This window comes from Pseudonaja textilis, chromosome 5, assembly GCF_049901715.1.
Source record: "Pseudonaja textilis isolate UNSWEBS1 chromosome 5, rPseTex1.2, whole genome shotgun sequence".
Classification (NCBI taxonomy): Eukaryota; Metazoa; Chordata; class Lepidosauria; order Squamata; family Elapidae; genus Pseudonaja; species Pseudonaja textilis.
In genome coordinates, this window is record NC_141994.1 from 26,837,666 (window position 1) to 26,855,656 (window position 17,991).

Here is a 17,991-nt window from a genome sequence, read left to right on the forward strand (position 1 = left end):
CACCTGAGGGCAGGAAAAGAAATAACTGGTGGAAGATCATTAAAGAAAGACCCAACCTAGAATGAAGGAGAAATGTCCTGTCATTGAGAAAAATTGTTCAATGCAATAGTTTGCCTTCTAGAGTTGTGGGTCTTCCATCATTGAAGGTATCTATGGAGCTTCTCAATCATCCAGGTCATGGGTTGTCCCAAAGATGCTTTTTTTTCAAGAGGCAACTGGACTTTCTGGCTTTTTCTTATCCAAGAAGCTTTATTGTTGCTAAGAAAACTATATGGCTGTGATGGCAAACCTATGGCACGCTTGCCACAGGTGGCATGCGGAGCATTTGTGCAGGCATGTGAGCTCCAGCCAAACTTACCTGCACTACGCATGTGTGCACCTCTCAGCTGATTTTCAGCCCATTTGAGGCCGTTTTCACCCTCCCGGAGGCTCAAGAGAAGACTTTGGAGCCATGGGAGGTCAAAAAACAGGCCTTCTGGAAATACCAAAACGGGCCCGTTTTTCGGCCTCCAAGGATGCAAAGGCTTCCCTCGAGCCTCTGAGAGGGTGAAAATGGCCTCAAAAGGGCCGAAAATAAGCTGGGAGGCATGCACATGTGCAGTGCAGGTCAGGGGGCACCGGCAGGGGTGTTGCACATGCATGTGCAGGGGGCACGAGGCGCATTGCATTGTGGGTGCTGGTGTTCACTTTTGGCACACCACAACAAAAAGGTTTGCCATCACTGCTATATGGATATGTCTGGGATGCTGAGTTGAACCAGGGGTGGGCTGCTACCGGTTTGTCCCGATTAATTTTACGGCCAGTTCAGCGAACCGGCAAATCCCATCTCTGGATGGTCCTGCCCACCCCGCCCTCCCCTCCCAGGTGTCCCCATGTGGCCTATTTTGGATCCCAAGTAAGTGCAGGGCCTGTGAGGAGGCTAGGAGAGGGCGAAAAATGGGCCTCCAGAGGCTCTGGAAGGCAGGAAACGGTCCCATTTCTGGCCTCCAGAGCCTGGAGAGGCCATTTTTGCTCTCCCGGAGGCTCAAGGAAAGCCTCGGGAGCCTGGGGAGGATGGAAACGCTCCCCCCGACTGTGGTGTAGGAGGCCAACTAGGCCACGCCCACTATAGCCACACCCACCCAGCACCCAGGCAGAGAACCAGTTGCTAAATTTTGTGAAGTCCACCCCTGAGTTGAACCCAAAGGGACTTTCTGCTGGTCTGGGGACCCCTTGTCTAGTAGTCCTCACCTCTTGTCTAGTATTTTCTCATTTCCTTCCCCTCAATGTTACAAGATTCTTCTCCTCCTCCCAAACCCTTTTGAAGCTCGTTTTTGTTGTTGACCTTTGGGAAAAAGTCCAGTTTCCTGCTAATGGGGCCAATGGTTGCAACACAGTTTATATTTAGCTAGGTATATCAAACTAAGAGGGGTTTGGCTTTAACTGAGAAGGAGATGTTAGCTTTCTATCTACACTTCTGCCGTCAATGGGAAAAGCTGGTTTCTCCCAGACTATTTCAGATGTGCGTGCTTAGCCATAGTTTGGAGAAAGCTTTTATTGCAAATACAGCATTCTTCATCTTCCCTCTTTTAAAAAACAATCAGAGTTGCTTGGAAACAAACAGGGTGACCTTTCAGAGGGGTTTGTCAGACTTCCAACAAGGAGAGAGAGAGAGGTTGGGAAAACGTTTAGATTACTCTGTATTGGTTGGAAGTGAAATATACCAAGAAGTCTACCTACAATTCCTAGTTTGCAAAAGAACATGGAAGTCAAACTAAAGGGATTCATGATTGTGGGCCAGGCTAAAGAAACACTTGATAAAATACCGTTTCCCCCAAAATACAACCTACCCTGAAAGTAAGTCCTAGCTTGATTTGTATGTGTGCCCAATATAAGCCCTACCCCCCAAAATAAGCCCTAATTAAAATCCCACCCACTCCAGAGTGGAAGGATAAGAATTAAGGTAGGGTGGGGATAGGGAGGAGTGTAGCTGCCCTACTACTTACCTTTGGAGAGTTGTAGCCAGGCCTCACACACCCCGACGCCTGCCTTAGCTGGCCTATTTCTTCAGCAGCCAGCAAGTCTTTCCTGAAGGCCTCTGGAGCTGATAGCAAAGCTCTGGATCGATCCAGAGCTCCGTTATGGGATGCAAAGGCCTTCAGGAAAGCCTTGCCAGCCACAGAAGAAGACGTTCCTGAAGGCCTCTGACAGCGAAAAGGAGGCTGGGGGCAACGCGCGCAAGTGAGGTTAGTCAGTGGATGATGCATCCCCCGAAAATAAGGCCTGGTGCCTTTTTTGGTAGCAAAAAAAATATAAGACAGGCTCTTATTTTTGGAAAAACATGATACGTCACCGTTCCAGGTTAAGCCACAGTTTCTCTTGCTGTGTACATGTACACATCTGAACTAGACTGTGTTGTTTCTCTGTGTCACATAATATATGTGGGTGTATGCATACTTTTGTATTTATTTAAGTGAGGTTAGTCAGTGGATGACCTTCCCCCAAAAGTAAGACCTGATGCCTTTTTTGGTAGCAAAAAATATATAAGACAGGGTCTTATTTTGGAGGAAACACAGTAATATAATGGTGGCATTGACAGAGGTAGCCATGTTCTCCTTAGATTCTTTGTAGAGGAAATTGGGGTGATCACAAATCATGCTCTAAAAGTTGTCGTTCAGATCACAGTTGAGCCCAACATTTCCACCACTAAGCGAGATGGTTGTGATGAGAGTTTTGGATCCATTTTATGACTTTTCTTGCCACAGTCATTAAGCGAATCATGGCATTAAGTTAGTAACATGGTTGTTGAGTGAATCTGGCTTCTCCCATTGACTTTGCTTGTTGGAAGGTTGCAAAAAAAAAAAGAGAGAGAATACATAATCCTGGGACATTGCAGCCATCATAAAATAAAGTCATAAAGGCAAGACAGGAAACTAATCAGGGAGAGAAGTAACTTGGAATGAAGGAGAAACTTCCTAACAGTGAGGACAATTAACCAGTGGAACAGCTTGCCACCGGAAATTGTGAGTGCTCCATCACTGGAGGTTTTTAACAAGAGACTGGACAGTCACTGAAATGATATAGGATCTCTTGCTCAAGCAGTGGGCTGGACTAGAAGACCTCCAAGGTCCCTTCTAACTCTGTTATTCTGCTATGCTATCTTCCCTCCCTCCCTCCTTCCTTCCTTCCTTCCTTCCTTCCTTCCTTCCTTCCTTCCTAACTTCCTAACTTCCTTCCTTCCTTCCTTCCTTCCTTCCTTCCTAACTTCCTAACTTCCTTCCTTCCCTATCATTGGAGGTTGGTAAGAAGAGACTGGACAGCCACCTGTCTGAAATGGTATAGGGTCTCCTGTTTGAGCAGGGGGCTGGACTAGACAGCCTCCAGGGTCCCTTCTAATGAGGTTATTCTGTTATGCTATCTTCCTTCCTTCCTCCCTCCCTCCCTCCCTCCTTCCTTCCTTCCTTCCTTCCTTCCTTCCTCCCTCCCTTCCCTCCTTCCTTCCTTCTCCGTCACTGGAGGTTTTTAAGAAGAGACTGTGTCTGAAATGGTCTCGGGTTTCCTGCTTGAGCGAAGGGCTGGACGAGAAGACCTCCGAGGTCCCTTCCATCTCCATTCTGAAATACATGCCAATTACTAAGCATCTGAATTTTGATCATGTGACCATAGAGTTGTTACCACAGATGTAAGCCTAGAAAATGGTCCTAAGTCCCTTTTTGAACGGACACTAAATGAATAGCCAAGGGTGGTCTGTATTTTAAAAGTTAAGGACATGGGTGGAAGGAAAAATTGCCTCCAAACAGAAAATAATGTTATATGCAAGACTAAAGCCACATATTTTTTCCTCCTTGCAGTGGGTCTGTCAGCTGCAGAGTTTAGGCCAACAGGCCTTAGCCGAAAAAAAGTAGGGAAGTCTACAATTCCTTCAAAGCAACTGCAGGTAGATTCCAGAGCAGGTAGACAGAAGGAGGAGGAGGGTGTTGTCTAATTCAGGTGAACATGTTGCTGGAGGCCACCAGACAAGGTGTGGAGCAGAAGAGGTCATGGCTGGGAGAGCCAGAAGTCTCAGATTAACAGAGTTGGAAGGGACCTTGTAGGCCATCTAGTCCAACTCCCCGCCCAAGCAGGAGACCCTACACCAAGTCAGAAGAGCTGCCTCCAAGAAGAAGATCCAGGAAGGTCTCCCAAGGCAGCTGAAGCCAGAGAAGCAAAGTCAGCAGGAAAAAAAGCGGGGGGAGGGAAACTTCAGAAGTTGGCACGATAAATGAATTCCAGGTGGTTCATGGGTTGGGAAACTGGCCATAAAAACATACAGAGAAGAAGGTACCTAGCAATTTAAAACCAGGGGCTAAGTTGGGCAGAAGGAGGGAGCAACGAGCAGCGAAGATGTTTTATTTTATATGCAAAGTAATAAACATTGAAGTTGTTTAACTAAGTTGCTAGAGTATATATATATATATTTGCGCTTGGTTCCTATAGTGTTTGTGTTTCTTTGCATCAGGGTTGATTCCTGGCAACAGCCTGAACAAGTCACTGCAGTTTTCTTGGCAAGAGTTCAGATGAGGTTTGTCATTGGGCCAGACACTCTCTCTCAGCCCTAGGAAGCAGGCAATGGTAAAGAACAATAGAGATAGATAGGTAGGTAGATAGGTAGGTAGGTAGGTAGATAGATAGATAGATAGATAGATAGATAGATAGATAGATAGATAGATAGATAGATGGATAGATAGATGATAGATAGATATAATCTAAGTGCCAGAGCTCACTGTAACAGCATTGCCAAAAAGTTATTAAGAGTTGTAAGTCTAATCTTATGAAGCTTCTCTGGAAATATTGAATTGCTAACTAGGGCATACAAAACCTTTGCTAGACCAATACTCGAATACAACTCATCTGTCTGGAATCCCCACTGTATATCAGACATTAAGACAATTGAGTGAATCCAGAAGTATTCCACGAGAATTATACTACACTTCTCTGCTTGCAACAGAATACCCTATATCACCAGGCTTGAGATTTTGGGCTTGGACAATCTTGAACTACGCCGTCTATGGTTGGACTTAAGCGTAGCACACAAAATTATCTGCTACAATGTCCTACCAGTCAATGACTACTTTAGCTTCAACCGCAACAATACAAGAGCACACAACAGATACAAACTCAGTGTAAACCGCTCCAAACGATTGCAGAAAGTATGACTTCAGCAACAGGGTGGTCAATGCCTGGAATGCACCCCCTGACTCTGTTGTTACATCCTCTAACCCCCACTCCTTTAACCTTATTAAACTATCCACTATTGACCTCACCCCCTTCCTAAGAGGTCTGTAAGAGGCGTGCATAAGTACACCATCGTGCCTACTGTCCCTGTCCTACTGTCCCCATTTAATCGTGCCTATCTTCTGTATTCTTACTCATGTTTATACTTATACCTATTACCTTGTAAGCGACTGACAATCAAATCAAATAAATAAAAAATATATGATAGATGATAGATAGAAGAGAGATAGATGATAAATGATAGATAGATAGAAGATAGATAGAAGATAGCTAGCTAGCTAGCTAGCTAAATAGACAGACAGATGATAGATAGATGGATAGATAGATGATACATGATAAGATTGATAGATAGATGATAAGATAGACAGATAGTTACGTGATAGATAGTTAGATAGATAGATAGACAGATAGGAGAGGGAGAGAGATGAAAAGTTATAAAGAGGGGTCAAACTCACTGAACCAAAGTCTCACTTAATGACAAAAATTTGGGGCTCAGTTAGGGTCATAAATTGAGGACTAGCCATACAAACATCTTTTTACTGGTGCATAACAACACTTTTTATTGTTTGTGCAGGTTGCTCTGCTTCGTTGCCTTTCTTGTTAATCTTTAACATATAACATTTAGAGAGGAAAAATTTATACCACCGACTTGCTTTCCAGAGAGGAAGGCCATCTGGGTTTATGAAAAGTTTGGGTTTTTTCTTTCTTTCCTTCCTTCCTTCCTTCCTTCCTTCCTTCCTTCCTTCCTTCCTTCCTTCCTTCCTTCCTTCCTTCCTTCCTTTTCTTTCTTTTTGTAAAGAAAAACCACTTTCAGCAAGGAAGGTCTGGTCTGTGGTTGAACCACCAGGAAAGGACTTCAGAGAAGAATTATGGTACTTATGCCCAGGTGAGTTATGATAGTTGTAATGTCACCTCTGCAAATAAGTTGTAGGCCAACTTAGAACTTAGAATAACCTTATTGTCACCTTGATTGTACACTAATTGGCATGCCACTATGCCACTGAATTACAAAACAAAAATAAGTGGGGCTATTTCAGCTATTTTCCTGAGAGAAAGTTGAAGAAATCTTGTTTTATTTCACCAACATATCTTTATTTTTAAAGAAATAAACATACCAGGGGATGGGGACGGAATTAAAAAAAAAGGTTAAGATGGCAGCCAAAATTGTACCAAGCCCCGCCCCTTTTTAATACCATTGTGTTTCCTCCAGAACCCGCAAAGAATGGAAAATGTCTCACAACTTGGCATACACAACATAGATTTTCCAAGCCCTTGGGCTAATTTGTGCCGTAGAAAACCGCCTCTTTTCAACTCTGATTATATTGCCAACTCTAGTTAACTTTCATTTCGACCAATTAGCCATACTTTTTTAAAAAAATATACCAGCACCCCAATTTGCATGCTGCATTTTTATGTAGGATTAAATCTCATGCTTAAATTATTTCTTCCTAGGCCACACTTCTAAAAAACTCCTGGTCCTCAGTATACGAATGCATTAGAACCTCAAAATTTTTTTGCTCCAAAACAATGGCTAAGTGATTTTCGTCCCCACATTACGACTTCTCAAGCCAACTTGGTTAAGGGTATCCCTGCAGCTGTTAAGTGAGCCACCCAGTCGTTAATACGAGTCAGTTGCCAAACATCCCAATTCTTTTTTTTTAAGTATTTTTTTATTGTTTTATATCAAACATTTCCTTTCTGTGTTGAACAAAGTATTCTCTAGGTGTCCACGGTGTTAACATACAAATATCATAATTATGTTCATATACTGTATCTATCTATATAAAAGCGAAATGTCACTCAGGCATCATCACAAAATCTCCAGAACTGTAAAGCCTACAAACTTGAAATTTGACACGCATCTTCCACTTGGCTTCTAGGGACTCACTAAGAAAGGATTTTTTGAAATGACCATCAGAGCATTTAGAGTATTTCCTATATTATTGTTGTTGTTACACTCTGATGCTAAGTGTTACCTGAAAAGAAATCTCTTCCAAATGCAAAACACAAGCAGAGGAGAGGAGTTTCAGTTTCAATTTCACAGCACCAAGCAGCTTTAGTACAGAACAGTTGAGCTAAGCCACGCCCAAGCTTCTTGCTGCCTCCTTCTTGCTCACACAGCAAATACTCTTTCAGTTTCCAAACAGTCCTCAATTCTCTCATACACTGACAGGACGCTAGTCAGATGAATACAGATGGATGCTAGTAGGCAGAGGCATTTGCTGTGTGAGCAAGAAGGAGACAGCAAGGAGCCTGGGCATGGCTTAGCTCAACTGTTCTATACTTTGGAATGCTCTGGAGAAGAGCTTGACCCTTCCATCTTTGTGGCATTTCTTCAAATATTGGAAGACTGCTATCATGTCTCCCATTTTCCTTCTCTTCACTAGAGTAGCCATGCTCGATTCCTGCAATCGTTCATCGTATGTATTAGCCTCCAACCAGGGATGGGATTCTATAGATTCGCACCTATTCGGTAGAACCGGTTGTTAATATTCTAAGCAGTTCGGAGAACCGGTTGTTAGAAGAAATTATTGGCCTAATCCTGTAAGGCAGGAAGGCAGGAAGGGAACATTCTGGTGTTGCTTACAGAAACTGCCTCTCCGTTAACCCTTATTACATTCTTGGTAGGACTACACTTCCTGTCTCAGGAACCTCTCTGGAGTTCTTTTCCCCCTCCTTTGCTGGTACTTTGCTTGTGTGGAGTGGCCATTCAAAGTTACAATGAAACTGAAAAAAGTGACTTATGACCGTTTTTCACACTTACGACTATTGCAGCATCCCCACAGTCATGAGAGGCCAGGTGAGGAGATGCGTGCCTCGATGTGAGTGATATTGAGTAGGCCGCGCCCAGCCAATAACATGACCACCAAACCACATCCACCCGGTCACATGACCACCAAGCCATGCCCACCAACTAAGCCACGCCCACAGAACCGGTTAAAAATTTTGAAACCCATCTCTGCCTCCAACTATCCCCTAATCATCCTGGTTGCTTTCCTCTGCCCTCTTTCTAGAGTCTCAACCTCTTTTTGATAGTGTGGTGACCAAACCTGGATCCAATGTTGGGTATACAGAAGCTGGAACTTTATATTAATTGGATCCCACAACCTTAGAATAATAGAGTTGAGAGGGATCTTATAGATCTTCTAGCTTATCCACCTCAAACCCCTCTTCTGGCCAGGAATCCTCATACCATCGCTGATATAACGGCTGTCTAACTTTGTTTGAAATCTTTGATGGAGTATCCCGGACACCAGGAGGTAGGCAACGTAATATTAATTTCTACAGTCAGGAAATTCCTCTTTATTTATAGTGTGGGTCTTCTTCTGTAAAGCTACCATAGATTGGTTCTTCTCTTAGTTGGGAGCTCTGGATATAAATCCACCCCTTCTTCTCTCTGCCAACTCTTGAAGTACTGGATGATTGCTATTATATCTCATCTTAATCTTCTCTCCTTTAGATTAAATATACTGCTCCAGGATTTCCATCCATGGTACTTTCCTCCTCTTCTGATTGAAGACAATCCTCTTGAAATCTAGAAGATGAATCTATCTACCTTGAGTTCTCCCTCTTGGCATTAAGGCAAATGCTAGGCCACTCTCTTCCAAAGCTCTGCCAACTTCTTCTTCTTCTTGAACCCATCCTTGTAACTGATCCTTCTAGTTTTCTTTTCCACCTTTAGAATGATGAAGTTGTCTCCAAGAGATGTCAAGAACCCGCTGGATCTCCATTCCTCACAGACTTTGATTTCCCAATTCAGGTTGAGATAGTTGAAATTCTTCGTACTATGTTTCTAGGTGCCTCCACTATCTGATTTGGGAAGATTTTTCATCCATATCTTCTGCTTAGTTTCATGGCTTGTACTACAACATACCAGTTGGGTGTAGTGGTTAAAGAGCCAGGAGACAAAGAGTTCTAGTCTTGCCTTAGCCATGAAAGTCGGATGAGTGACCCTGAGCCAATCACCAGCAGAGGGTGTTCTAGTTGCACTTTAGGCATAAAATCTGGTTGTGTGACCTCGGGCCAATCACCAGGAGAGGGGGAATTCTCTATATTGAAGTATCGAGAATTATGGGTTGGCCAATGCAATCAATATATTGAGGTATCGAGAATTATGGGTTGCCCAATGCAATCAATCAATTCAGAATCTAGAATTATGGGTTGGCCAATGGAATAAATCTATTGAGGTATTGAGAATTATGAGTTGGCCAATGGAATCAATCTATTAAGAATCTAGAATTGTGGGTTGGTCAATGGAATCAATCTATTAAGAATCTAGAATTATGAGTTGGCCAGTGGAATCAATCTATTAAGAATCTAGAATTGTGGGTTGGTCAATGGAATCAATCTATTAAGAATCTAGAATTATGAGTTGGCCAAAGGAATCAATCTATTAAGAATCTAGAATTATGAGTTGGCCAGTGGAATCAATCTATTAAGAATCTAGAATTATGAGTTGGCCAGTGGAATCAATCTATTAAGAATCTAGAATTGTGGGTTGATCAATGGAATCAATCTATTAAGGTATCGAGAATTATGAGTTGGCCAATGCAAAGAGCTCTCTCTCTCTCTCTGTGCGTGTGTACAGAAACCTTGAACGCAAGTCCATAAAACTAGACTCTCATAACCCTAATCACCCCAGGGGGAGAGCTCCCCTCCTCTCCGGTCCGCCCCCCCCTCGCTCCCCGCCCGCATCCTCCCTTCATCCTCCCTTCTTCCTCGATCTCTCGTGGGGCCGCCCCCACTTCTCTTCCGACGCCTGCGATTGGTCGGGGCGGGTAAAGGGTTGGGGGGAGGACCGGGAAGCCCCTCCCTCGAGCAGCTTCAATGGGAAAGTCGCTTGCAAAACTTTCAGTTTGTCTGCGGAGGAAACGGAGGCGCCGTCCAGGCAGGGGAGGGCAGGGCAGGGAAGGGAACCCCGGACCCCGACTGGGCTGGAGAGAGGCGACACCCACCCACCCACCGCCGACACCTCAACCGTCCGGCAACCGAGCAAAAGCCGCGGAGAGGATCGCCAAAGGGGGCAGCCAAGGGAAAAGGAGAGGAGAAGAAGAAGAAGGGGAACCGGAGTGGCTTCGGATTAACAGGGGGCGGGAATAGGATTCGCAAAGCAGACGTGGGGTGGTTTTTTGGGGGCAAGCCCAGCTGGCGCATCTCGCGGCCACCGCCTGGGTGAGGGGGGGCTCCTCACCTGTCCTGCCTTACCTGGAGCCCCCTTGGGTAGGTGGGGGGTGCAAGAGGAGGAGAGGAAGAGGAGGAGGAAGGCAGCCCCCCAAAATGAGCCAGCATGTCTGATAAAATGTCCAGCTTCCTCTACATCGGCGATGTGGTCTCGCTTTACGCCGAGGGCTCGGTCAACGGCTTCATCAGCACCTTGGGGTAAGGGGCGCTCGGAGGGGGAGGAGGAGGAGGGGAGTCGAAAAGGAGGGTGGGGGGCTCGTCCGTCCCATCCTCCGCTGGCTTTAGTTTCTCTGGAGCCCGGCCTGCCTTTTGCTTCCGTACAGGAAACAAGAGCCGGGGCCCGTCCAAAGCACCAGCAGGGTCGCTAAGCGAGGCGCGGGAAGGAAACGTTGCAAGCCCACCCCTCCTTCCCTCCCTCCCTCCCTCCCTTCCAGCTGGACTCTAATAACGACTCGGGGATGCTTCCTCAACCTTGGAGGAATTTATAACGAGAAGAGTAGACAAAACTTTGGTTGGTCCGGAAGGGTATAGTATAGAGGGGAGGGAGGGGTCTCCTGGTTTGAGTAGGGGGGTCGGACTAGAAGACCTCTAAAGGTCCCTTCCCATGTTGCTCTCCTCTCTTGGGAGAGAGCCCTCCGCAACTCTGGCCGCGCTCGGCTCGGCTCCGGCTTTTGACAGCGTCTCCCTTCCCACGTGTGCGGGGAGGGGGGAGTTGGAGGGGGCAGATCAGAGCCTGCTTTGGCCTCGACAGGTTTCCCCTTCCCATCCCGGCTGCTCAGGGGATCGAGCCCCGGAGGTGGAACCGCGCGAGACTTCGTGGGGAGATGGCACCCGCATAGAGGGTGCCATGTGTGTTTGACTTGCTGGCTTGGCGAGGCGGGGAGTTCCTTAGGCGGCTCGGTCTGGTTTCCCCCCCACCACCACCTGGCCCAGGTGGGCAGGCAGGTGGGGTCTGGGGGAGATGCGCCTCTATTGACGGTGTGGGTCCTTCTCGTTGGCCTGGGGAGTGAGGGAGGGGGCTTAGACAGAGGAGGAAGAGGAGGGCAGGAGAAGAAGCCACGGGGTAAGGAAGTCCTTCAAGAGGGATCCAGCCTACCGCTAAGGGCAGGTTTCCTGGAAATCTCCTGCTGGCTGAGCTCCGGGGTTTTCTTGCAGCCAACTACATAGAAGGGAAGGAGGTGTGTAGGGAGGAGAAGGAGGAGGACTGTGGGGTCCTTGGTGCTCTCTGAACTCAGTTGTTTTCTTGAAGACGTTTCATGACCCAACTGGGGAACATCATCAGAGCTAGAAGGGAGGGGTATGTGCAGGGAGGAGGAGGAAGAAGAGGACTGTGGGGTCTGTGGAAGAAGGAAGGTTGAAAAGATGGATGGATGGATGAAAGGAAGGAAGGATGGAAGGAATGAAGGATGAATAGATGGATGGAGCATGAATGGATGGATGGATGAACGGATGGATGGAGGATGGAAGGAAGGAAGGTTGAATAGATGGATGGAGGATGAACGGATAGATGGATGGAGGATGGAAGGAAGGAAGGTTGAATAGATGGATGGAGGATGGATGGATGGAAGGAACGAAGGATGGAAGGAATGAAGGATGAATAGATGGATGAAGGATGAACGGATTGATAGATGGATGTAAGGAAGGAAGGAAGGTTGAATAGATGGATGGAGGATGAACGGATGGATGGATGGAGGATGGAAGGAAGGAAGGTTGAATAGATGGATGGAGGATGGATGGATGGAAGGAACGAAGGATGGAAGGAATGAAGGATGAATAGATGGATGAAGGATGAATGGATTGATAGATGGATGTAAGGAAGGAAGGTTGAATAGATGGATTGGAGGATGAACGGATGGATAGATGGATGGAAGGAAGGAAGGAAGGTTGAATAGATGGATTGGAGGATGAACGGATGGATAGATGGATGGAAGGAAGGTTGAATAGATGGATGGAGGATGAATGGATGGATGGATGGAATGAAGGATGGAAGGAATGAAGGATGACTAGATGGATGGATGGATAAATGGATGGATGGATGGAAGAAGGAAGGAAGGAAGGAAGGAACTTACTTTGGCTTTGAGAAATCCTGCTCTGGCAGGGAATTAAAATAAAATAAAAATACTCCCCAAATCTCTTCCAGATGTTTTGCCCCCTGAATGCAACCTGGGTGTGTCAGCTCGGGAGAGTGGCTGTGCAAAGGGTTTGTGGGTTTGTGTTTGTGCGGCACAATTGCTTGCTAAAAGGTCCCATTTGGACACCATCCTGTTGCCGCTTTATGAGGCAATGATCAGAGTTATCAGAGCAAAAAATCTGATTCAGGGGAAAAACCAATTTTAGGGGCTGAGTCATTCCAGTGTGAGAATTGCTGTGCAGCCTCAGATGTCTGTGTTGTGCCCATGAGTGCCCTGGGTTGTAATTTGTGATCAACTCGGTTGTCCCCGAATTCTGTTCCAGACAGAGGGAGCAAGCCAACTTGATATCCAGCATGGAAATTTAACTGGCCTCACGGGCTCCTAGCCAGGAAGAAGGGAGCTAATTAAACTACAGTTGCTTTCTCCATGGAGGATGGCTATGTCCTCGACTTATGACCACCGCTGAGCTGAAAAATTTCAGTTGCTTAGCAAGACCGTCGTTCAGGGAGCTCTGCCCCAGTTGTTAAGGGGAACCACTGCTATCGTTAAGTTAGTCACATGGTTGTTAAGTGAATCTGGCTTCGCTGCTGACCTTTGCTTGGCCAAAGGCCACAGAAGGAGAATCCCATGAGTGTCATCAGTATGAGTCGGTTGCCAAGCGTCAGAATTTTGAGCACGTGCAGATGTTGCAATGGGCGTCAGTGTGAAAAACGATCATTCAGTCACTTTGTTCCCTGCAGTTGTAACTTCGAACAGCCGCTATTTCATGTATTTACACCTATGTTTATTCTTATTTCTATTATAGTGTGAGCGTTTGACAAATAAAATAAATAAATAAAATAAAATAAATGAACTGTGGTAAGTCAAGGGCTGCCTGTATATATACTGACCCTCAGATGTGCCTCTCACTTTCTGCTCCAAATGGCTGACTGGCTTAAATATTTCCCTCCAGAAGTTGTGAAAGCTCCAACCCTGGAAGTTTTTAAGCGGAGGTCTGGAATGATATAGGGTTTCTTGCCTGATTCGGGGGCTGGACTAGAAGACCTCCAAGGTCCCTTCCAGCTCTGCTATTCTATTCTATTCTATCCTATCCTATCTTATTTTCTATTCTTATTCTATTCTTATTCTCTGTTCTATTCTATTCCATTCCTTATTCTATTTTATTCTATCTCCTATTCTACTCTACTCTACTCTACTCTACTCTACTCTACTCTACTCTACACTACACTACTCTACACTACTCTACTCTACTCTACTCCTATTCCATTCCATATTTTCTCTTTCCTCCTAATGCTAATGTAATTCTAATCTATTCTTATTCCTATTCCATTCCATTCCATATTTTCCCTTCCCTTCCCTTCCCCCCTCTCCCTCCTCCAGTCTTCTCTTCTCTTCCAATTCCAATTCCAATTCCAATTCCAATTCTCTATTCCTATTCCACTTCATGCACATGGTGTGCTCCAGGATGGTTTACATATACAGCAGCCAAGCTATCAAAGGTTTCCTTTGAACCAGCAAGGTAGTTTCCCCCATTGCAAATCAGTCCTTGGTCAAAGTAAACAGGATTATCAGAGAGAAAGTTTTCTAACAGAGACTTTCTCCTTGGACACTAGCTTTTTCTCTCTAGCTGGGAAACTGTGAGGGGGAGTGTGGGGGAGAAAGTGAACTTTTCTTCCCCGGCTCCAGACAGATTGTGCGAAATCTTTGCAATTAATCGGCTTTGGGTTCAGTTTATGGTTTCTTTCGCATCAGTTGTTAAATGAATCGAAGGTGGCTAGATTCGCACAACCTGGAAGCAATGAATGGCTTCCTACTGAACCTGGAGTTCATATATCCTGCTAAGCCAAGATTAAACAAAGCCCATTTTGCCTTAGCAGAAAGCGTGAAGTTGACCTCCATTTATCACACAACAGACAACAATGGCAAAATCTAAACTGGTGTTTCTCAAACTCAGAAACTTTAAGATCATTTTTTAAAAAAAAAATTTAAAAAACAAAAATACAAATCTCTATTCACATTAACAGTGTTCATGTCGTTATTAATACATACCTCTCCTTTTATACGTAAACATCAACTCTTATTTCTATCCCCCACCCATTTGTACCACCTATCCCAATAGTCCGAATCATCTTTGCTCTTAATTCCATTGTGAATTTTTCCAGTTCCGCACAATCCATTATTTTTTGTGTCAAGTCTTCTTCTGATGGTATCTTTTCCTTCTTCCATCCATGTGCAAAAGACTATTCTCGCCATAGTTATGATATGTATAATGATGTATCGGATGACCTTGCTCAGTTTTCCCTTAACTATTCCTAATAGGTATATTTCTGGTTCGAGTTCTAATTTGTGATCTGTAATTTCTAATAACCATCTTTGTACCCTCATCCAATATTTTTTAACCTCTGGACACTGCCACCACATATGGAAGAACATTCCTTCTTTGTGTTTACACTTCCAACATTCTGCTTTTGTGTTTGGATACATTTTGGCCAGTCTTGCTGGGGCTAAGTGCCACCTACAAAACATTTTATATTGCTTTTCTTTAAATGCTGTTGACAATGTCAATTTACAGTTATCAATCCACATTTTTTCCCCAATCCTCTAAATTTATATCATGCCCTACATTTTTTTGCCCAGGCAATCATTGATTAAGATCAATTTTAAATGTAATTTAATTTCATTAAATTTAATCAATTAAATTTAAGGTCAATGAGGAGGCAGTGACTTCGATCCTATGTAGAGGCAGACTTTTCTCTCTCGGGCAAACAATGAGAATATATCTGCTGAAAGGGCATCCGGTCAGGAAACACTCTCAGCCAGCTTCATTTAGTTTGCCCAGACTCCACCCCACAAGGGATTATGGGGGTTTTCCTGGCTGGGGAATTCTGGGAGTTGAAGTTTACACATCTTCAGGTTGCTGAGTTTGACAACCCCGGATCTGGATGGAAATTTCATGTGGATGAATGACTGATCTTGATTCCTCTGCCAATCCATTCCAGAGAAATTGAAATTAATGGATTGTACAGGTAGTCCTTGATTAACAACAGTTCACCTGGTAATTGTTCAAAGTTAGAATGGGACTGAAAAAAAGGGAAACTTAGAACCATTGTTCACACTTACGACCACTGCAGCAATCCCTGTTTGATGAAAATTCAAGCACTTGGCAAGTGACTCATATTTACAACGGTTGCAAGGTCCCAGGATCACGTGATCCCCTTTTGAGTCTTCCTGGCAAGGAAACTCAAGGGGAAAGCCAGTTTCACTGTATAACTGGGTCGCTAATTTTATACACGCAGCAATTTGCTTAACAACGGTGGCAAGAAAAGTCCTAAAATGGGACCAAACTCACTTCACGCACATTTCGCTTAGCAACAGACATGTTGGTCTCAATTTGGTAATCAGTCAAGGACTGTCTCTATACTTGTCTTTCTTGCTATCTTGTGACTTGCTATCGTGGCCCAGAGAGGAAGTTCATTTTTTAAAAAATTGTACATAGTTGTCCCCAAGCACATTTGGCTGCTGCAAATAATAGAATAGAAAAGAATATAGAGTAGAATATAGAGTAGAGTAGAGTAGAGTAGAGTAGAGTAGAGTAGAGTAGTTTAGAGTAGAGTAAAGTAGAGTAGAGTAGAGAATAGAATAGAATAGAATAGAATAGAATAGAATAGAATAGAATAGAATAGATGGAAGAGAAGAGAAGAGAAGAGAAGAGAAGAGAGAGTAGAGTAATATAGAATAGAATATAGAGTAGAGTAGAGAATAGGATAGGATAGGATAGAATATAGAATAGAATATAGAGTAGAGTGTAGAGTAGAGTAAAGAATAGGATAGAATAGAACAGAACAGAATAAGAAAAGAACTAGAACAGAACAAGAATGGAATGGAATAAAATAAGAGAAGAGTGTACACTAATTGTCATACATTAAAAATTAAATTTCGTTGCATGAAGCTCTTAAAGGGTCACTGCCCTTTTACACTACATAAACATGACAAGATAAATAAATACAAAATTATGTATATACCAACATATATTATGTGACACAGAGAAACAAGATTACAGGAAACAACACAGTCTAGTTATACATGTTCATGGAGAAAAAAAACGAATCTGCGAGTTTGCCAGGTGGATGGCATAGAGAACAAAGCTATTAGGGAAGCTGGTAGTCCTGCTAGACATTCTTTGAAACCTCCTCCCAGAGGGGAGCAACAGAAACAGACACCCAAAGTGGGTGTTGTGGGGTCTCTAACAATGGTTCAGGCTCTAACCACATAGCGCTTACAAGCAGCATCCTGAATAACAGGAAGCAAACTTCCTATAATCTTCTCCGCTGTCCTCACCACTCTCTGTGGGACTTTCTATCGATCCTAGGTAGAGGCAGGTATTTTTCTCTCTAGATAAAATGAGAATATATCTGCTGAACAAAACTTCGCATTGGTGACAGGAAGGGCATCTGGCCAGTAAACACTCAGCTCCATTCAGTTGCCCAGACTTCACCCCACAAGGGATTATGGGGTCATTGAAAGATGATCATGTCTTAGTAGAAAATGTGACACTGACCCCCATTTAGCACACAATGGACAACAATTGCTAAATCTAGATTGGTGTTTCTCGAACTTGGAAATATGAAGATGTGTGGATATCCTGAATAATGGGAAGCAAGCCTCCTGTAATCTTCTCTGCTGTCCTCACCACTCTCTGTAGGGACTTTCTATCTGAGGTGCTGCTGCCACCAAACCAAACAGGGATGCAGTTTGTTAAAACACTCTCCATCGTGTAAAAAGTGGCCAGGACAGAAAGGAGAAAGTTGTGTTCTGATTCTAACAAAACATAAAATTTTCATAGTCTGACTGAGGGAACGTTTTCCCATTCTTCGTAGAAGGCAAAGGTCAAGACACACTTGAGCAGTCTGCTGGAATTCTGTTGTTGCGATGTATAAAGACAATCTCTTAAACACTTGGCAAAAATAAACTTTGTAGATAGCATTGTTCTATGCCAGCTTTGAAGTGTCTCTGTTAGAAAATGCGTTTTTGTGACTTGGAAATGATCCCAGTCGTTGAACGTGATTGAAGACAGGTAGGCCTCGACTTACAACCCCAATGGAGCCAAAAATTTTCCGTTCCTAAGTGAAACACTGGTGAAGTGAACATTTGCACCATTTTATGACCTTTCTTGCCACCGTTGTTAAGGGAACTGCTGCAGTTGGGAACTTAGTCACACAGTTGTTAAAGTGAATCTGATTTCTCCACTGCTTGTCGGAAGTTCATAAAAGTAGGATCGGGTGATCCTGGGATTCTGCAACCTGTCGTAAATATGAATCACTTGCCAAGTGTCCAAATTTTGATCCTGTTGACCAATGGTCGTAAGTGTGAACATCAGTCATAAGTCACTTTTTTTCTGGGCCTCTGTAACTCAAACGCTCCCTCA

The 17,991-nt window shown here is 44.2% G+C and overlaps 1 protein-coding gene across 7 annotated transcripts in view; it reads left to right on the forward strand.

Moving 5' to 3' along the window:
* The first annotated feature begins 10,064 nt into the window (after positions 1 to 10,064).
* Positions 10,065 to 17,991, forward strand: part of ITPR2 (inositol 1,4,5-trisphosphate receptor type 2) — a 138,157-nt gene continuing 130,230 nt past the window's right edge. For all 7 annotated transcript variants that reach the window (XM_087934350.1, XM_087934352.1, XM_087934356.1 and 4 more), the window contains exon 1: positions 10,065 to 10,632. In XM_087934350.1, the coding sequence (XP_087790476.1) occupies positions 10,541 to 10,632 (92 nt within the window). In that variant the 5' untranslated portion in view covers positions 10,065 to 10,540. The remainder of the gene's footprint in view (positions 10,633 to 17,991) is intronic.